A 16,854-nucleotide genomic window follows, 5' to 3' on the forward strand; every position below is an offset into this window, starting at 1 on the left:
CAGCAGTACCATGTGCCGAAGCATTCCATTCCAGTTACGCAGGATCGCAGCCGCCTCGCTTGCGCATCCTTGCTGGAATCGCCAAACGGGGCAACCGGTGCGTCCTTCCTTAGCTGCACGTTTCACCGGGGCAATCGATCTCGATCGATCGTCGCCCGCAGCACTCGTCGTCATGCCGCGACAGGAGTGACGTGACGCGACACTAACAACACGGCCGCCGCACACTCACACGGGGTATATATAGCGCGATCTGCATCTTCACACGCTGCTGTCTTGCTGTCTTGCATCCATCCACCCCGACCACAACAATGTCCGCGCCTACCCAGACCACCGGAGCCCCCGCCGCCGCGCCCGCCACTGCGCCCGCCGCTGCGGGCCAGGCGATCCCCCCGCACCCGACCCAGCGCAGCGCGCAGGACAACCTCCACGCCGCGGCGGGCGACTGGCGCTCGGCGCTCCTCAACCTCCGCAACAACGTCACGGCCAACTTTAACCAGCTGCACGACAACCTCCAGACGTCGCTCGACCAGCTCGACAGAGACTCGGCCCCCGCCATCACCGACGTCCAGAACAGCTTTGAGCAGACCCGCATCGACCTCAACCGCCGCCTTGACGAGCTCGCCGCCCAGTTCCAGGCCAAGCACCCCGGCATCGTCAACAAGATCAACGAGCTCGGCGAGCAACACCAGCAGGGCGGTGCCGCTGCTGCTGCCCCCGGCGCCGTGCCCACGTCGATCCCCGCCGCTGCTGGCGCCACGACCGCCGACCTCAAGCCCGCTGCTGCTGCCCCGACTGGCGCTGCGCCGGCTGCCGCCGCCCCCGCTGCTGCTCCCGCCGCTGCGCCCTCGGCCGCCCCCACTGCCAAGTAGAGCGCACCAGCACCCGCTCCCGCTCCGCCAGATAGACCGTAATGAATGAGATGCAGACATGCAGACTGTGATACAGTGACGTGACAGTGACTCGTACTTACACCCTACTCGACGCTGTCGTCGTCCGACTCGTCGTCGTCGTCGCCGCCACCCGCCATGCCCGCCGCCACGGCTGCCTCCCACGCCTCCTGGAGCTCGGCGAGGCTCCGGCCCTGGCTCATCTCGAGCATCTCGAGCGGCATCATGTTGGCGCTGAAAGTCGGCGCGTTGCGGTTCGCCTCGGGGTGCGCCGCGCTGTCAATCACTCGGAGCAGCGGCAGCCGTGGTCGGTCGTCGCCGCCATCTGGGATCGGCGCCTGCGCACGCACAAATATCTGCTGCAGCTCGGGATAGCTGAAGAGGTACGAGTCGGTCGCCGGGCGGTAGGGCTGGAAGTCCATGATCGTCGCCGAGGTGTTGCGCTCGTCGATGTATAGGTCAAAGATGTCTGCGGTGTGAGTCGGCTTAGGCTAAAGGAGTGGGAAGCTGGCTCACAGTCATCGCCCCCGGCATAGTCCCCCCGCACCTCGTCCTCCCAGAACGCGCGCACATTGTCCACGAGCTTTTGTTGCACCTCTGGGTCCTGGAGATGGTCGTAGTAGTTTGTGTCGCGATGGGAGACGGCTGGAGGGTGTCAGTGGCGGCGTCGGTGTGGCGGCACCCATGGTGGTAGTATACAACTCGAAGCGCTCCGGAGGAACCTGCCCCACACCCCCCCCCCCCCCCGCGCCCTCCCCACTCACCAAGCAAGATATTGTCGCGCACAAAACACCGCACCTCGCACGCAGGGTTGAGCTCGACAAACTTCTTTAACACGAGCTCGATGCGCGGCTCTGGCGGGCTCTCGGCACCAGCATCGGCGCCCACGCAGCCCTCGTACGCGCGCTCGGGGTCCAGGTCGTGCTGTATAAAGTCCGAGCTCTTGAGGAGGAGGTACACGTCGTCTGGGGAGATGCAGTGGAGGGGCCCGAACTCGGTCTGCGGGAGGAGGAAGGCTGCGTCCTGGGTCGTGTCAGTGGGTAAAGGCACGAACCAGCTACCCACCCTTGGCGACGTCCAGTTGAGCTTGGGAAACACGGCCCCGCCGTACTTTCTCAACGCGGCGCGTATCGCTGCGCTCGTCTTGGGCAGGCGGTAGACTGGCGCCTCGGGGTCGGGCGACGACTGCCGTGATGGGCCGGCCCTGGTGTGTGAGCTGGCTTTCATGCGGTCCCAATAGCACACCCACTCGTCGTCCTCGGGCATGAAGATCGAGTCTGAATGCAGCCACTGCGCCATTAGCTCTGGGCATAGCTGCTGAACCCACCTCGAGGAAGGCCTCGCGCTCGCCCAGCGCGTCAATGTCCACGATGCTGGCGGCAAAGGTGATGTCCTCGAACGTGTCGTACCATGCCGACGTGCGCGCGGCGTCCACCTCGCTCACCGTGAGCGGGGGGAACAGCGGCGCGGGCGACGGCGTGCGGACGGGGACGGGCATGGGGGTGTGAGTGGGTGTTGTTGAAGGGTACAGCGCAGCGCGCGCGTCGCTTTGTTCTGCTGCAGGCAGGGCAGGTCGCGGAAGGTGCGAGTGGAGGTGAAGCCAGCCTGACATTCCCACATGAGATTCGGCGTGCCAGCCTCATCCACCCGGGGTAGCCTCCACTTTCAGCACAGTTTTGAGATTGCCATCCGCGGGTACGAGCAACAACAACAACCACCATGTCGAGCTTCAACCCGCACGACCACCTGCTCAAGCAGGGCTGGAAGGGCAAGGGGACTGGTGAGTGATCCGCTGCATTTATCCCCGCAGGTAGCTGACACCGCAGCCCTCAAGGACGGGCACATCACCCGCCCGCTGGCGACGGTGCAGAAGAAGTCGATGGGCGGGATAGGCAAGGACCGGGACGAGGCCGTGCCGTTCTGGGACCAGTGAGTGAGCGAGCGCACGCGCACGAAGCGCGGGCGGGAGTCGCCCCGCGTGCATCGCTGACGCCCGCAGCATCTTTGCCGCGACCGCCGCGTCCATCGCCTCGTCCTCCACCTCCCCAGCAACCTCGGGCGCCAACACCCCCACGACGTCGAGCACGCCGACACTGTCCATCGCTGCGAGGTCAGGCCGGGAGATCGCCAAGCGGCAGCTGTACTCGTCCTTCTTCCGCGGCAGCGCCGACAGCTCGCCGAAGCCGAGCGAGCCGGAGCCGGCGGCAGAGGCAGCGCCAAAGGCGGCGCCGGTGTCCAGGACAAAACCGCTGCGATCGCAGCTGTGGGGCGCGGCGCCCGCGAAGGCCAAGGCAGAGAGCTCGACTAGCACAAGCAAGGACGCGCCCGAGAGCAAGGAGGACCGTCGGGTGCGCAAAGAGGCCAAGCGCCAGGCCCGCGCCGAGAAGGCAGCGCGCAAGCTCGCTGCTTCCGCCGCGCGGGACGCAGAGAAGGCGGACAAGGTCGCGCGCCGCGCGGCACGGGCACAGCGCAAGAAGCTCAAGGAGGACGGGAGGGACGCGCGCCGCGCCGAGCGGGCGGCGAGGCGCGCGGCGAAGGCTTAGAGGGGGCGGCATTGTATTCTTATCATTTGCATGGGTTTGTTTTGGGCCGGTGGGGGGAGGGGGGTGGTGGACTTGGAGGTGGTGGCCTGCGGCACGGCACTTGGCTCACTTCAGCTGCAGGGTTAGGGCCCGGTCCGGTGGTAGTCTTCTTGTCATTGATCAGTTTGGCGGGTGCTGGGTTGCGGGTTGGATCCAGCGACGCATCGCGGTACCCCTGCCACGCTCGATGCCAGCCCCTTGACCCCCTCCCCACCTCCCCCCCCCCCTCACTCGCGCTGCGCGCTGGCTCCCTCGGCGCCACAAACACTACCACTTCATGCAGGAAGAATAAAAACTAATAATATGCGCGGATACCATATGTTGATGCGCTATCGCCTTGCCTTGCCGACGCCGCCTCGCCGCCACCGCCGCCGCTCGTGCACGCTCTGAAGATGCCACAGCCACAGTCGCCATGTTACAACACTGCCCGGGAGTCAAGTCCGAGCTGTCGCCGCCTGCCTGCTCGTCGCCCACACGCACGCCTACTTGGACTTCTTGGAGCGTCCACGGCCGCGACCGCGCCCGCGGCCCTTGTTGCCGCCGTTGCGGTTGCCGCCGCCGCTGCCGTTACCGCCGCCACCGTTGCCGCCGTTGGACTTGCCGCCGCGGGTAGGGGGTGCGCCGGACGCAAATAGCGTCTTGTGCACGACCTCGGCGGAGCCAGCGACCGCCTCGGGCTGGTGCACGGGCGTCGTGGCGCCGCTCGCGATCGGCGTGTCGTCGTCGTTGGCGCCAGACGTCTCGGCGAGCGGAGAGGGGGGGATGACGGGCGAGTCGGTCGGCACGCCGGGCACGGGCGACGCGGGGCGGCTCGCGGGCGACGCCGTGCCGCTCGTCGCTGCGCGGCGGACGCCGGGAGACGTCGTCGCTGCCCTGCTCGCGTGCGTGATCGGCAGCATGTGGCTAGAGGAGAGGCTGGTTAGCAGTGTAACGCGATATATCGGCATGTAACGGGGTTGGGGTTGGGGCAGGGCGGGGCACATGACCGGCTCGGGTGAGAAGACAGTCTCGTCGAGCCGGCTGGCTGCGAGTGCGGGTGCCATTGGGGCAGCGGCAGCAGCGGCATGCTCGCTAGCTGCTGTCAAGCGCACCAAAGGAAGTGCCGCTACGTGGCCGACGTCGGCGTAGCGCTCGCTTTGGTGTGGGCCTCCGATATCCGTCCTTAAGACCAGCGGTGCTAGCTAGCATGGCTTGGGTGCGGAGCCCAGCCGCAACGGGCTGACGCCCAGCGTTGGGCTAGACACAGCCGCCGGCGGGCTGATGACAGCAAACACAGCCGGCACAAGGCCGGGCTGACGACGCTGCCAGACAGACGGCGCAACCCCCTCCCCCCTCCCTCCCTCCCTGCCAGCGTACGCCGCCCCTCCGTCCCTCTCGGCGCACTCACCCTCCAGCCTCGCGGCCGATCTCGGCGATCCGAGCGCGCTGGCTCGCGTTCAGCCCGCCGCTCGACTCGGGCGCGGCGGCGCTCATCGCCACGGCGCCATAGCCGTCCTGGTTCGAGATGCTGTCGCTGCCTGGGGCGAGGAGGGGGTCGGTGTCTGCTGCGACGACCTGGGGGTTGGTGTGAGTATCGCAATAGAGAGAGCGTTGCCCACCTCGTCATCCTTGACGGCGACGGCGCGCTTGCCGCAGCATGGCAGGAAGTCGAACAGGCCCATCGGGGCCGGCGTGTGAGGGAGAGTGGATGTTGCCGAGGTGTGGTGACTCGTTGTCCCTTATGATATGGCCGTGCGCAGAGTTGCCTGCGTTGTCGCCGTTGTCGTCGTTGTCCTTGTCCTCCTTGTTGTGAAACACGGGGGAAGGAGGTTGGGGGACAGCCGCACTGTAATAGGCAAAGAGGCTGGCCGGCTGTATAGGCTCGTGCGCGAGATGAATGAATGCAAAAAGGACGAGGAGGGTGTGTTGCACAGTGTGGTGCTGCTGGCTGCTGGCTGCTGGCTGCTGGCTGCTGGCTGCTGGCTGCTTTTGCTTTGCAGTTTGCCTTTTGCCTGACGACTCAGGATCACCCACCCAGGCCCAAGGCCCACTCTTGTGGCCTTGTGGTTTCCTGGCAGCCTCCGCCGCCTTTGGCTCAGGTCGTCAACGACCAGTGGTGGCTATTACGACGCCGCAGTCATCGCCGCCGCCGCCGTTGCTACACGCATGACTCGTCTCGGATCTGACACTGTAAAACAATTTTAAACAGGGCCTTTTCCCTGCCCTTGTTCGGCTCAACCCGGTAATAGAAAGGCGTAACAAATACATCCAAATCCAAATCTAATCCCAAAAAACATGAAGGAAGAAGGAGAAACAGTAGGGTTTCTAGGCGGCCATTACTAGTATCACTCCACAGTAGCAAGATGGTCGTATCCTTGCGCCATTGTGGCGCACGAGGCTTGCTCAGGCGCTCGCTCTAGCCAATCTGCCTTGCTCGCGACTGGTCCTGCCAGCGCCGAGCAGTTCAGGTGGCGGCCCTGCCGTTTAACCGTCGCCGCCACTGCTGCTGCTGCTGCTGCTGCTGCAAGGCACAGGTTGGCGGTGCGGCTGGGTCGATGCGGCTCGGGCCGTATTTTTTTTTAACACATCCACAAAGTGCACGTTTGTGCTGCTCGCGCGACATGCTGTTGCGCGCACAGCTCTGCACACATACAGGCCGCCGTCGTCTAGTTGTATCCCATCGCGCGACGGCCGCTGACCGAGTCGATCCAAGTCGCGTCGCCGCCCTCCTCAAGGGCCACAACAGCGGCGGTAGCGTGAGGGGGAGGAAGGCCGGCCTCAAAGGCAGCGCGCTGGGCAGCGACGAACGCCTTGTTTCCGGGGGTGGAGGGGAGGGGGTGCACGGGAAGAACGAGGCCAGCTCCGTCGGCAGGGGCGACGCGGAGGCCGGCGTGCGTCACCAGGACGTCACCGGGGGCCAGCGAGACCTCGACGGGGCGGACGTGCGTAAGCTCGGTGTCGACAGCGGCAGAGTCGCGGAAGCGCCAGTTGGCGGGCTCGAGGTAGCCGGCGGTCGAGTAGAACGAGATGCGCGAGCGGATCGGCGCAAAGTAGGGGCGGAGAAGCGCGTACGTGGCCGCAGCGGCAGATGTAGGCACGCGCAGGTCGGTGCGGCCGAGGGCGAGGTGGGCGTGCACTGGGGTCGAGGGGCCCGAGGCGGTCTCGGCCGTCTCCCAGAGCGACTCGGCGGCCCAGGTGGAAGCCGAGGGCGAGGACGAGGCGGCGTCGACCTGGATGAAGGGCGCCTCGGTGGCGGTGGGAACGAGGGAGCGGAGCGTCTGCGAGGTGGCGGAGAGCACCGACGTGTTGGCACGCGCGGCAACGAGCGCGGGGTGGTGGTAGGCGGCTGAAGCGTCAGGGCTGCCCTGTTCTGTTCATTGCGGTTGGTTACTCACGCTGAGTCGCGCTGGCGAGCTCCGAGGCCCAAGCCTCGGCAAGCTGGTCGCGAACGACGTCGCGAATCACGAGGCCGCCTGTGCGTGCGACCGTGTCGCGAACGGCCGGATCAGCGAGGACCGAGCCGAGGGCCTGGAAGGGAATCTCAGGCAGCGCGGCGGGCTGTGTGATGCATGTCAGCGCGTGTTGGATAGCCGAGCAGGGCAAGGCAGGGCGAGTGGAATGGAAATAATTTCGCTGGTGGCGGAAGTGGTCCGGCGTGGAGCGTGATTTCGGCAGGCGCCGGCGACCTCGGCCGGGGCTGCACCCAGCCGGCCACCGGCACCACCATGCGAAATTTCCATTACTGCCAGCGAGCGACACTCACCTGCTCGACGAGGGCGGCGAGGGTCTCCTCCCACGCGGACAGAGCCCATGCACGTCCAGAGTCGGTGTTGACGGTGGCGGCGACCCACTGCGCCGGTGTGGGGGGCAGCGGGGCGTTCTCACGGGCGGCGAGGGCGAAGGCGTACGGCGCGCGGAGCTTGTTGGACGTCGACGGCTCGTCGAGGTGCTGGGCGTACGGCGGCGCGAGGGAGGAGCGCGCGCTGTGAGCGTACGGCGGGGCTAGGGGCGCGCGCGAGACGAGCGACGCGGTGGTGAGTGCCCTGCGGCCGGCGCGGGGGAGAGTGGCGAGCATTGAGTGTGTGGTGGTGGTGGTGGTTGTGGTGGCGGGGATGTGTTAGGTCGTGTGCTTGAGGCCTAGTGCAGCTTCTGTCTGCCTGTTTTATGCAGTGAGTGTGATGTGCGTGAGTAGGAGTGTGAGATGTGATGCAGGAAAGAAGAAGGTGGCTGTTGACTAAGGCCGAGTGGATTGTATAGTCATCGTCCACCTCGGGCACTCGCGCACATCGGCATCGCAGCACGCACGCACGCAACGATGATTTTCCAACAAACGCTCCAAGCCCAGTGCTCTGACGTCGCTGGTTCACTGGCGCGCTGCTCGTCCCGAAGCCGAGTGGCGTCTGCCTGACTGCCTGCGGCGAGCACGTAGTTCTGCCTTGTAGCTTGCAGCCCCGGACCACTGCCGCCGGTTTACTCTATACCCACTCTGTTTCCTATTGGCAGCTGCGTGCATTGATAAGGATCGCGGCGTTGCCATTGGCCAGTGCGACACGCAACAGGCCAGATTCGAAAACACGTAGCGTCGTCGTCTTGGCAGACATCTGACCTTTTGGACCAAGGGACTGGAAAAAAAATCTGAAAGTTCGAAAATCATGGTGGGAGTGGTCCGAGGAGCGACGCGACTCAGGAGAGACTCGGACTGCACCGAGCGAGTGAGCTAGCAGGCGGCAGACAGCGCATGCTCCCGACGCTTGGGGTGTGGGGCAGGCAGCGGGGTGCTGCGGGGCTGCTGCAGTGTTTATCCAGGACCAGACAGCAGGGGTACAGTGGCACTGCACAAACAAGTTGCTTGACGACGGTGCGATGGACGTCATCAAAGGCAGCAGCAGGCCGGGTATGGCTGACGAGGGGGCAACGAAAGGCATGACTGTAGGCGTCGGTTTCACTGCGCCTCACTTGCTGGCAACTCGCGACACCGTCCACACCACCAACCAGCACATAATCTAGTCCCCACCCCGCAGCCCACGTTGACCGACGCCACCGCACAGCCGGCGTCATCAGCTGACCACGACCGCACCCGCTCCCACGCTGGCCTGGCAAGGAACACATCGATTCGATATCCCCTGCTGTTGCTCCGAGATCCATCGGGTACGCACACCCGACGCAACGACGATAGCGAGTGGCGAGGGCTGCGAGGCAGGCTATTGAGCTGCATGCGCCACGGCGTGCCCACGTGAAACCCAAGGAGACAAGCAGCGGAGGAGCTCCATTTCGAACAGTTGCGTTGCTGCTCGGGTGGTGTCGCTCGAGTCGCCGGAATACGCCGCTCGCCCCCGAAAGGTCAGATATTGAGCGATTTGACCTTGATATTGAGCGATTTGACCCTTGCTCCGCCAACGGACGGGTTTCACCGATCCATCCAACTCTCCTTCGCACCGTTCCTGCATCTCTCCCTTCCTACAACGCGCCTGATCTTACCCTGCTTGCCGCGCCGGCACGCCTGATCTCAGTGACGCGGGCAAGCATACACACACGCACACTCGTTACACCAATCTCGGTCCTTTACGGCGCCGCGCCGCACGCCACACGCCCCACAGCCAGCCAGCAGCCAGCCAGCCGATGCTCCCATTCCTACTCGCCCTCGCGGCCCTCGCCGGCCGCGTGGCGGCGGACAGCGGCCAAGTGGCGTACACGTTTCCTAATATGAGCGTGACTTAGTGAGTCGAGCACGCGACGGGTGGGCGCGTAGGCAAGGTTGCTCGCGTACACCGCTTGTGCCGCGCGCCGGTGTCCACCGGCGCCGGTCGTCTCAGCCGCGTTGCAGTCCACCATCGCCGTCGTCACACGAGCGGCGTGCAACCCCACGACCACCCCGCTGCTTCCATCCCCACGCGAGCTCGCTGACGCTCGCTCGCAGCTACTACGACAACAACCAAATCGCCAACCTCGACCCATGCGGCCGCGCGACCGCCATGCCGAAGGACTGGTCCAAGCCCACCAACCTCGGCAGCACGGCGTGCGGGAAGAGCGTGCGCGAGTTGGGGACTAATGCTGTGATTGCACTCAACTCGACGTGGATGAGTGAGGTGGGGAAGGGCAACTTGTGTGGGCGGGAGTGAGTCGGCGTGACCTCGGCATTGTGTCTGCCGGCTTCTGTACGCGGCGCTCGCTGACGCTCGCGCCCAGAGTCCAAATCTGGAAAGACGGCCACCAAGTGCACCTCCTCAACGGCGGCGGGGGCCCCTTCGTCCTCTGGGAGGCGTGCCAGGCGTGCATTACGCTGCCGCGGATAGACATGAGCGTGGAGGGGTACGTCGCCGCGTCGGGGGACACCAAGTGCCAGAACGGCGTGGTCGGCGGGTTCGAAGTGCGCGTCATGGACAACTTTGTCCTCCGCGCGGGCGCCAGCAGAAGGGCCGCGCTGCAACCCGCCACTTGCGTCGCCGTGCTCGCCGCTGCCCTGCTCGCACTCCTTGCGGCGTCCTAAGCATTGAACTACCTTGCTCGGAGCCTCGGAGCCCGAGCTGGCTGGCTAGCTGGCCCCTGCCAAGCCATCACTTGTCCGCCCATCTTGCTGTAGCACCACCACCACGCCCGCACGACCTTATAATCATAATCTTATGTACAATGTACACTAGGCCGGCGATGAAGACGACGCGAGTAAACAGCTCAGCTCGTCGTGACGTACGTAACGTGCCTCTGGCCGTATCCCGCCCGCCCGCAGTCCCCGTCAGGTGCCTCGCCAGGCATGCGCAACGCCACCACGACGGGCTCATGCCCGTACATCATGTTCCCGAGGTACGGTACGTGCTGGGGGTGATGCGCAGGCACGCGAACGGGGACGTACACGCACTGCTGCACTGCTTCTGTGGCGATCAGGCGGCGAGGGAGCGAGCGGACGAAGAAGCCTGCTCGCGACCCGACACCGGTCCCCATCGCCCTCGCCACGCTTCTCCTCGCCTCCTCGCACTTCAGGTACTCATTACTGGCGACCATGACGCGAGGGTTTCTGGAGGACCGAGGCACGCGCGAAGCTTGTTGTGCCCGCGTTCATTGTCCCCGTGTCCACTCGACTCGAACGTTTCTTGCCCTTGTCCATTCCCCGCTCGCCCCCGTGTCCACGCCTCGCCCATCATCCCCCTTCACAGAAAGACTGACGCCGCCGCCACATGTCACAGAATGCTCCTGCTTCCCCGGCCCAAGCTCAAGTCTCGTCTCGTCTCAAATGATATTCACAGTGCATAACAACCGCTAGGTACAGCCACGAGGGGGATCAACCACTCATCGAGGTACACCCGCGGGTCCACGGCACTGCCGTTGGATCCTCCACTGGGGAGAGAGGGGGGGGGGGGGGTTCCACACACACACGTAGCAAGCAATCCGACGCGCTGCGAGAATCCAGTCTCATAGGGTCGTCCATCGCAATGTTTTGGCGTGTGGGTATCCGTGCCACCAGGACGCGGATGGTCGTGGAACCGTGTTAAAGAATAATACAGGGAAGTAAGAGGCCATAAGGTGGTACAGTGTGGTCGTCCCAGAACAGCGCAACGCATCAAGCGTTGAGCTTACTGGCAGATGACACTGCCGGTGTTTGTGAAGCTGCACTCGTTGTCACAAGTGGCAATCGTCTCCCAGCCGACGTTCTTGGTGTCGATGAAGTTGCAGACCTGGATCTTGAGGCCGTTGCACGCCCAAGTACCGAACTGGCAGGCACCAGCCGAGACGGGGGAGGGGGCGGCGGCAGGCGCAGCGACAGCAGGAGCCTGGGACGAGGGAGCCGGGGCGGCAGCCTCGGGGGCAGGAGCGCTCGAGGGCTTGTCGGCAGCGGTAGTCGTGGGGGCGGCAGACAAAGTGGTAGAGGCGGCGTCGGGCGAAGCGGCGGCGGCAGCAGCGTCGTTGGCACCAACGGGGGCAGCCGTGGGCGAGGGGGTGGGGTCGTTGGAAGGAGGGGGCACAGCGGCGTTCAGCTCGACGGCGGCAGTGACACCAGCCGAGGGAGCAGCCGACGAAGAGCCCGACCACCAAGCGTTGGCACCGCGGACCGAGTAGGTAGACGAGGGGGCAGGGGCCGCCTGGGTGGACGAGGCGGTGGGAGCGGGAGGGGCGGCAGTGGCGGGAGGCGAGCCACCACCAACGCTGCCAGAGGGCGAAACGTTGTTGCCGAGAACCTTGATAGTGAGGCCCTCGGGGTTGTTACCAGCGCAGGTACCGCCCTTGACGGCGGCAAAAGCCTTGGCCGAGAGGTCGATAATGCCCGTCGACATGCACGCAGCGCATCCGTCGAAGAGAACAAACGGTCCCTCGTCAATGGTAATCTCCTTGCCGTCGGGGCCAAAGATCTGGACCCTGGTTCGGGAGTCAGTGGTCTATTCTGGCACTAGCGCGTTTTGTGAGGCGCGACAAGACGTACTCCTTTCCGCACCACTTCTCCTTGTCTCCCGAGACCATAGTGTAGTTCATGGCTGCGTACGCGTTAGCAGTTGTCCGGGTATAACCCATTGTCTGGTACCGCTCTACTCACCGACAATACGGTTGGTGTGCAGCGAGTCAAGAGTCCAAGCGGTCGAGGTCGAGCCCTGGCAGTAGGTAACGCCGCCGTTGATGCCCGTGTCGACAGCCCAGTTGGAGGCGAACGGCCCGCCGTTCTTCTGAGCGCAAATGTCTGTGGCCGTGTCGAGGTCATAGTAGCTAGGGTTTTGATCAGCACAGCGTTTGTTTGTGTTTGCGTCGGTGACAAGCCCTCGCGCGCCGCGCGGGCACGCGAAATTACCCGTGTGGCCGTGCAAGGTATAAAGGTACTCACACAGTGGCGCGGAAGTTGGTGCCAGTGAAGAGGACATCCTGGGCCTGGGCGAGGCCCGCAAGAGCGAGGATGGAGGTAGCAGCGAAGAGCATGTTTGCTATTTGTTTGTTTTGTTTGTTGGGGTTGTTTGAGTAGAAGGGGGTTCCTTGCGGTGGTGAAGACGCGAGAGAGTGGTGGCCTACAAGTGTGAGGCGGTAGTGTTGTGGTGAAAGTGTTATGGAAGGCGCGCCGGGCGACTGATGACACTGAGGAGGAGGTGAAGGTGGGTGAAGACGAGGAGAGAGAGGGGGGTGAGAGAGACGGAAAGAGAGGGTCTTTAAGGAAAGTGAGGAGAGTGAGTGAAGTGAGAGAGAGGAGGATGATGAGGATGGGGAAGAAGCAAAACGAGGGTGTGTGTGGAAGGGGGGGGGGGGCACGAGTGGTGCAGAGGAGGAGGAGTGTGTGTGGTGGTGGGCCGCGCTGGGTGGTCGATGCGTCGCGCGTGTCGGAGCGGCAAAGCGCAGCGCAGCCAGCCCAGAGTGGCCCAGTTTAGCATCATCATTCTGACCCGCGCGCCCCTGTTCAACGCGCGTCCCTCGTTCCTGGCAGTGGGCCCTGAAGAGCACCAGCCTGGAACACGCCGCAACCCTGAATAGGCACCTTCGATCTGAACAGCGCGGCCCATCCAGGAGGGGCCTCGTTTTCTGGTCCCCATGCCACGTGGCTTTCCCTGAGCCAATCCACTCCCCTGGCTCCCGGCATGTGCCTCTGCTCCAATTCTAATTGGAATAATGCTTGGTGGGTGTGGTCGTTAATAGCACTGGGACTCCCGGATGCTCCCCTCAGTGTGACAACTAGGATCACCAGGACGGCACCACGTCCCTCAAGCCACCGAGACGCGTGCACACCTGAACGTATCCTATGCGTTCAGAGCACAAAGTAGTGCAGCGAGGCAGACGCGCCAGGCTGCGCTTGCTCCTCGCCCATCGGCGCCGGCGTCCACCGAGTCGCCGACCGCGCCGACAGCACACGACCCCCCCGGAATGATAGACAAAGGCTACGCCACGCGCCACCACCACCACCCAACCCAAAACGAGTAGACCGACCGCGTCGTCGACTAATTGACAAGTTTTTCAGTGTTGCAAGTAGTGTGCACCGCGGAAGCGAACGACAAAAAGAAAAGGATGCACAGCAGCAAGTGGGCCAGGCTCTGCTAGTACAATGCAGCGCGCGGCGCACGCGGTGCGTCATGGCCACCGCCGTCATTGTCAGTGTTGTCACTGATTACAACCCCTCGTGAGGGCCCTGAAAAACCTCTCTCAAAAAACGAGGGGTGCAGGGGTAGTAGGATCCACCCGCCCAAGCAGGCGGACGAGGTCATGATGGTTTCAGCGTCCACCGCCAGGCACTGACCCGCAGAGCTGGGTGCGGGGGCCATGCAGGCAGTCGCCGCGGCTGGTGAGGAGCACTGAGCGCGCGGGCGGTGGTGGCCGTCGCGAGGAGCAAGCGAGTGAAGTGCACCGATCGTAGCTAGCTAGCTCCACATCTAGAGGTCGCCGCAAGGCAAGTGCGTGGCGTGGCGCTCCAGAGCCGCGCCGCGGCGATGCCAAGAACAAGAACGGGGGGTCTGGCAAATCCACCGACCGGCAGCAGCGAGTGGGTGTGGGGCAGCTGACAAGCTCGAGCTCCAGCTCGAGCTCCATCCAGCTCCATCCAGCTCCAGCAGCTCGAACAGCTCCAGAGCTGCCGGAAGCATCTCGCAGATCGGGGTCGTGTTCTCGGCACCGCAGGTCGGCATCGACGCCCGCGGGGGGGCCGGCCTGCCAGCCAGGCAGGCAGGTCGAGCCAGCTCGAGCCAGAGCCGCCAACCAGCTCCATCAGCTCGAGGCTCGCCGCGCAGCATAACGTACAGCGGATACAGATAGATAGCGCGCCGCTCGCAATCTCGAATGTCAGTTCGTGCGAGCCCCTGGGCCGGTGACCCCGAAAACTAGATCTCGACGTCACCTGCGCGAATTTGACGACGCCGGCGTCATTCGGCGGTCGTGCCGGTGACTGTAGAGAGAGGGTCAGCATGGCGCACATGGAAGCTTTGGAAGAAGGCGAAGCTTGGCCTGGCCTCGCCGCGTGGTGGCGGTCGGGCCACGGGCGAGCGGGCGAGCTCGTCCGACATGCTTTTACCGATATCTTCGGGCAGCAGGCGTCGTGTTGTGCCGCCGCGTGGCAGTGCCGACGGAGATGCGGACACGGACGCGGACATGTGCGCGGATACGGATAGATACGAGTGCAGGAAGGCGGTGGCACACACACGCTCATGCCGGAGGACAGACGCGGACAAACGACCACACGCGCGTGCGGAATGGTGACGGGAGCGTGAGGCGGCATGTGTCGCGCCGCTCGTGTGACCTCGGCCTAGTAGGGCGCCGACACGGAATGGGGCTCGCGGTGATTCCTGCGGGTGGACGACGGAATGGGGTCGCGGAGGGCAGAGCGGTGAATGTGTACATGTGCATCAGTGAGTCTGACAAAGCTGACCAGGAGGAGGCGGTATGCACGACGGCGTTTGTTGGGAGTAGCGGCAGTGAGTGGCAGCAGAGCAGATTTTCACGCGTCGTCAACCCGTCGGAAATTCGGTGACTACCTGCGCTTGTCGGTGGTGACAACCAACTGCCACTGGCAGCAGCGATAACGGCCGGCTGGGTGCTGGTGATCAATCATCAGCTCGTACGCGGCGAGCGAGGTGCCGGGAGATCAAGAGCCGCAACCCCGGGATAGAGGCATGACCGTACGCCGCGTCTGTGGTCAGAGTGGCCAACCACCTCGCCACCACCTTCCCCCACTGGCCCGCTACGCCCGCCACGCCACAACACTCGCCCAACGCGACATCCCCACGCCGCCGCCGTACACAAAAGTGACATGCAACGCTATGCAAAAGTGGTGTAGTGAAGTGTTTGTTTGGAGTTCGTATTATCGTGCGGGCAGCCCGCGGATGCTCATAGGTCGGGGTTTGGCGGCCTTGAGCCGCGGGGTGGGGGTGGGTGTCGAGTCTCGCGTTGGGGCGGGGGACGGCATCGCGGCGGGCTTCTCCCGGCTCGCCGCCGCGTCTCCACCTGCGGCAGCGGCCTTGCCTGCGCCTCGTCCCCTCTCTCTCCGTCGACCGGTCGTGCTCGCGCGGCGGTTGAGCCCGTCGTTCGTATCCCGCAGTGCGGTGGGTGCCGGGTGGGTCGGGTTGGGGTTGGCGACGGGGACAGGCCGAGCGGCCGCGGTGGCGGTGGTAGTAGTTGCAACCGCACCCGCACCCGCAACCGCACCCGCAATCGACACGGTGCGCCGATGCTCCGCCCCCGCCGGCTTGCGCTTCTTCACTTCCCCGCCGCAGCCGTCACTCTCGAGATGGTTGAAGATGGCGCTGAGGGCGAGGAACTGGCGCCCGCAGCCGGCATAGCAGACGAACACGGGCTCGTCGTCTGTAGCGTGTCAGCCGCCTACCTCCTGTCCCTCCTCACTCCACCCCACTCACGATCAGGAGACGCCAAATGCGCCGACAGCAGCGCCAGCTCCGCAAACTCGCGCCCGCACCCAACCTGGGCACACCGGTACGCCGTCCCGTTCCAGCTCCCCTCCGGCGCCTGGCGCGGCGCACGCACGAACCGCACCGCGTCGCTAGAGAACCACCCGTTCGGGTCGCGCGGCGCCACGACGGCCAGCACGGCTTGGCGGTCCAGCTGCCGCCCACACGCCCGCTCGAGGTGGTGCGCTAGCCCGGTGGCGGAGGCGAAGCGCCCGCTGCACTGCGGGCAGGCGAGGTTCGAGGGGCGATGAGCTGCCGAGTTGAGGTGCTGCGTGGGTCAGTTGCCGTCTGGCTCCTCCTCCACGGCACGGGCTGCTCCCCACGCCGCTCGCAGCACCCACCATCCTCAGATTCGCATCCGTGTCGCACCGCCGCTTACATGGCCCGCAGAAGCGGTGCGCCTCGAGCTCGTGCTTGTCCCTCCGTTCTCCAGTGGGCCAGGTCTCGGCGCACAAGGGGTCCCGACAGGCGAACGGGAAGTGGTTCGCCTCGGCCTGGTGTGCGGCGACGGCCCCGGCCGAGGACAGCACAAGCGAGCACACGCCGCACTCGTGCCGCGGCGCCTTGTGCCCCGTTGCGGCAGTGTGCTTGTCGCGCGCGGCCCGGCCCGCGGGGAACACCTTGGCGCAGGTGCCGCAGGTGTACTCCATGTGGTCGGTGGTAAGTGAGTGAGGTGAGGTGTATGTATGTAGTGTAGAAGCAACGAACGACTTTTCGTCGCCGTTGCAATGTTTGTATCTCGGCCACCTGCCGTAGCGACAAGCCATCTGACGGTCGCCAAATGGCAGTTTCAGGCACCCGCCGGGGATGCCTGTCGGGTGGTCGGGGGAGATTGCATTCCAGCGAAAATACAACGTGCGCGTACGTGCGCTGAGGTTTGGTTGTTGATGCAGCCTTGCATGCATCCTCTTGTTGTGTAGTATGTCTTGCTGCTCTCGCCGAGCGCGGCGGGGCCACCCTCGCTCAGACTACTGTGCCACTCAATCGATGCCACTTTGCCACATCGCCACCCCGTCAACAACGACATCAACAACAAAGGACAATGGGGAGCCC

The 16,854-nt window shown here is 64.7% G+C and overlaps 8 protein-coding genes across 8 annotated transcripts; 3 read left to right on the top strand and 5 right to left on the bottom strand.

The window, feature by feature from the left end:
* Nucleotides 1–308: 308 nt before the first annotated feature.
* On the top strand, nucleotides 309–869 carry LOC62_05G006890 (uncharacterized protein; the record flags this gene model as incomplete). Its single annotated transcript, XM_062773408.1, has 1 exon — nucleotides 309–869. The coding sequence occupies one exon, from the start codon at nucleotides 309–311 to the stop codon at nucleotides 867–869; it is 561 nt and encodes a 186-aa protein (XP_062629392.1).
* A 35-nt stretch (nucleotides 870–904) lies between these two features.
* Nucleotides 905–2,396, bottom strand: cdc123 (Cell division cycle protein). Its single transcript, XM_062773409.1, has 6 exons — nucleotides 2,215–2,396; nucleotides 2,137–2,177; nucleotides 1,953–2,091; nucleotides 1,652–1,910; nucleotides 1,404–1,532; nucleotides 905–1,356 (listed from the first exon to the last, which is right to left on the bottom strand). Exons 1-6 carry the CDS (start codon nucleotides 2,383–2,385, stop codon nucleotides 974–976), a joined length of 1,122 nt encoding a protein of 373 aa, XP_062629393.1. The 5' UTR covers nucleotides 2,386–2,396; the 3' UTR covers nucleotides 905–973.
* A 193-nt stretch (nucleotides 2,397–2,589) lies between these two features.
* On the top strand, nucleotides 2,590–3,437 carry LOC62_05G006892 (uncharacterized protein). The gene is made up of 3 exons (XM_062773410.1): nucleotides 2,590–2,667; nucleotides 2,714–2,816; nucleotides 2,887–3,437. Exons 1-3 carry the CDS (start codon nucleotides 2,607–2,609, stop codon nucleotides 3,428–3,430), a joined length of 708 nt encoding a protein of 235 aa, XP_062629394.1. The 5' UTR covers nucleotides 2,590–2,606; the 3' UTR covers nucleotides 3,431–3,437.
* A 298-nt stretch (nucleotides 3,438–3,735) lies between these two features.
* On the bottom strand, nucleotides 3,736–5,363 carry LOC62_05G006893 (uncharacterized protein). Its single transcript, XM_062773411.1, has 3 exons — nucleotides 5,068–5,363; nucleotides 4,857–5,023; nucleotides 3,736–4,372 (listed from the first exon to the last, which is right to left on the bottom strand). The coding sequence occupies exons 1-3, from the start codon at nucleotides 5,128–5,130 to the stop codon at nucleotides 3,952–3,954; spliced, it is 651 nt and encodes a 216-aa protein (XP_062629395.1). The 5' UTR covers nucleotides 5,131–5,363; the 3' UTR covers nucleotides 3,736–3,951.
* Nucleotides 5,364–5,697: 334 nt separating this feature from the next.
* On the bottom strand, nucleotides 5,698–7,655 carry LOC62_05G006894 (uncharacterized protein). The gene is made up of 3 exons (XM_062773412.1): nucleotides 7,212–7,655; nucleotides 6,844–7,006; nucleotides 5,698–6,794 (listed from the first exon to the last, which is right to left on the bottom strand). The coding sequence occupies exons 1-3, from the start codon at nucleotides 7,521–7,523 to the stop codon at nucleotides 6,115–6,117; spliced, it is 1,155 nt and encodes a 384-aa protein (XP_062629396.1). The 5' UTR covers nucleotides 7,524–7,655; the 3' UTR covers nucleotides 5,698–6,114.
* A 1,212-nt stretch (nucleotides 7,656–8,867) lies between these two features.
* Nucleotides 8,868–10,135, top strand: LOC62_05G006895 (uncharacterized protein). The gene is made up of 3 exons (XM_062773413.1): nucleotides 8,868–9,165; nucleotides 9,366–9,563; nucleotides 9,635–10,135. The coding sequence occupies exons 1-3, from the start codon at nucleotides 9,068–9,070 to the stop codon at nucleotides 9,933–9,935; spliced, it is 597 nt and encodes a 198-aa protein (XP_062629397.1). The 5' UTR covers nucleotides 8,868–9,067; the 3' UTR covers nucleotides 9,936–10,135.
* Nucleotides 10,136–10,667: 532 nt separating this feature from the next.
* Nucleotides 10,668–12,629, bottom strand: LOC62_05G006896 (uncharacterized protein). The gene is made up of 4 exons (XM_062773414.1): nucleotides 12,252–12,629; nucleotides 11,970–12,136; nucleotides 11,859–11,910; nucleotides 10,668–11,794 (listed from the first exon to the last, which is right to left on the bottom strand). The coding sequence occupies exons 1-4, from the start codon at nucleotides 12,341–12,343 to the stop codon at nucleotides 11,014–11,016; spliced, it is 1,092 nt and encodes a 363-aa protein (XP_062629398.1). The 5' UTR covers nucleotides 12,344–12,629; the 3' UTR covers nucleotides 10,668–11,013.
* A 2,568-nt stretch (nucleotides 12,630–15,197) lies between these two features.
* On the bottom strand, nucleotides 15,198–16,451 carry ZNF324 (Zinc finger protein; the record flags this gene model as incomplete). The annotated part of the gene is made up of 3 exons (XM_062773415.1): nucleotides 15,198–15,697; nucleotides 15,751–16,069; nucleotides 16,143–16,451. 3 exons carry the CDS (start codon nucleotides 16,449–16,451, stop codon nucleotides 15,198–15,200), a joined length of 1,128 nt encoding a protein of 375 aa, XP_062629399.1.
* Between the last annotated feature and the right edge of the window lie 403 nt (nucleotides 16,452–16,854).

Source organism: Vanrija pseudolonga, chromosome 5 (assembly GCF_020906515.1).
Source record: "Vanrija pseudolonga chromosome 5, complete sequence".
NCBI lineage: Eukaryota > Fungi > Basidiomycota > Tremellomycetes > Trichosporonales > Trichosporonaceae > Vanrija > Vanrija pseudolonga.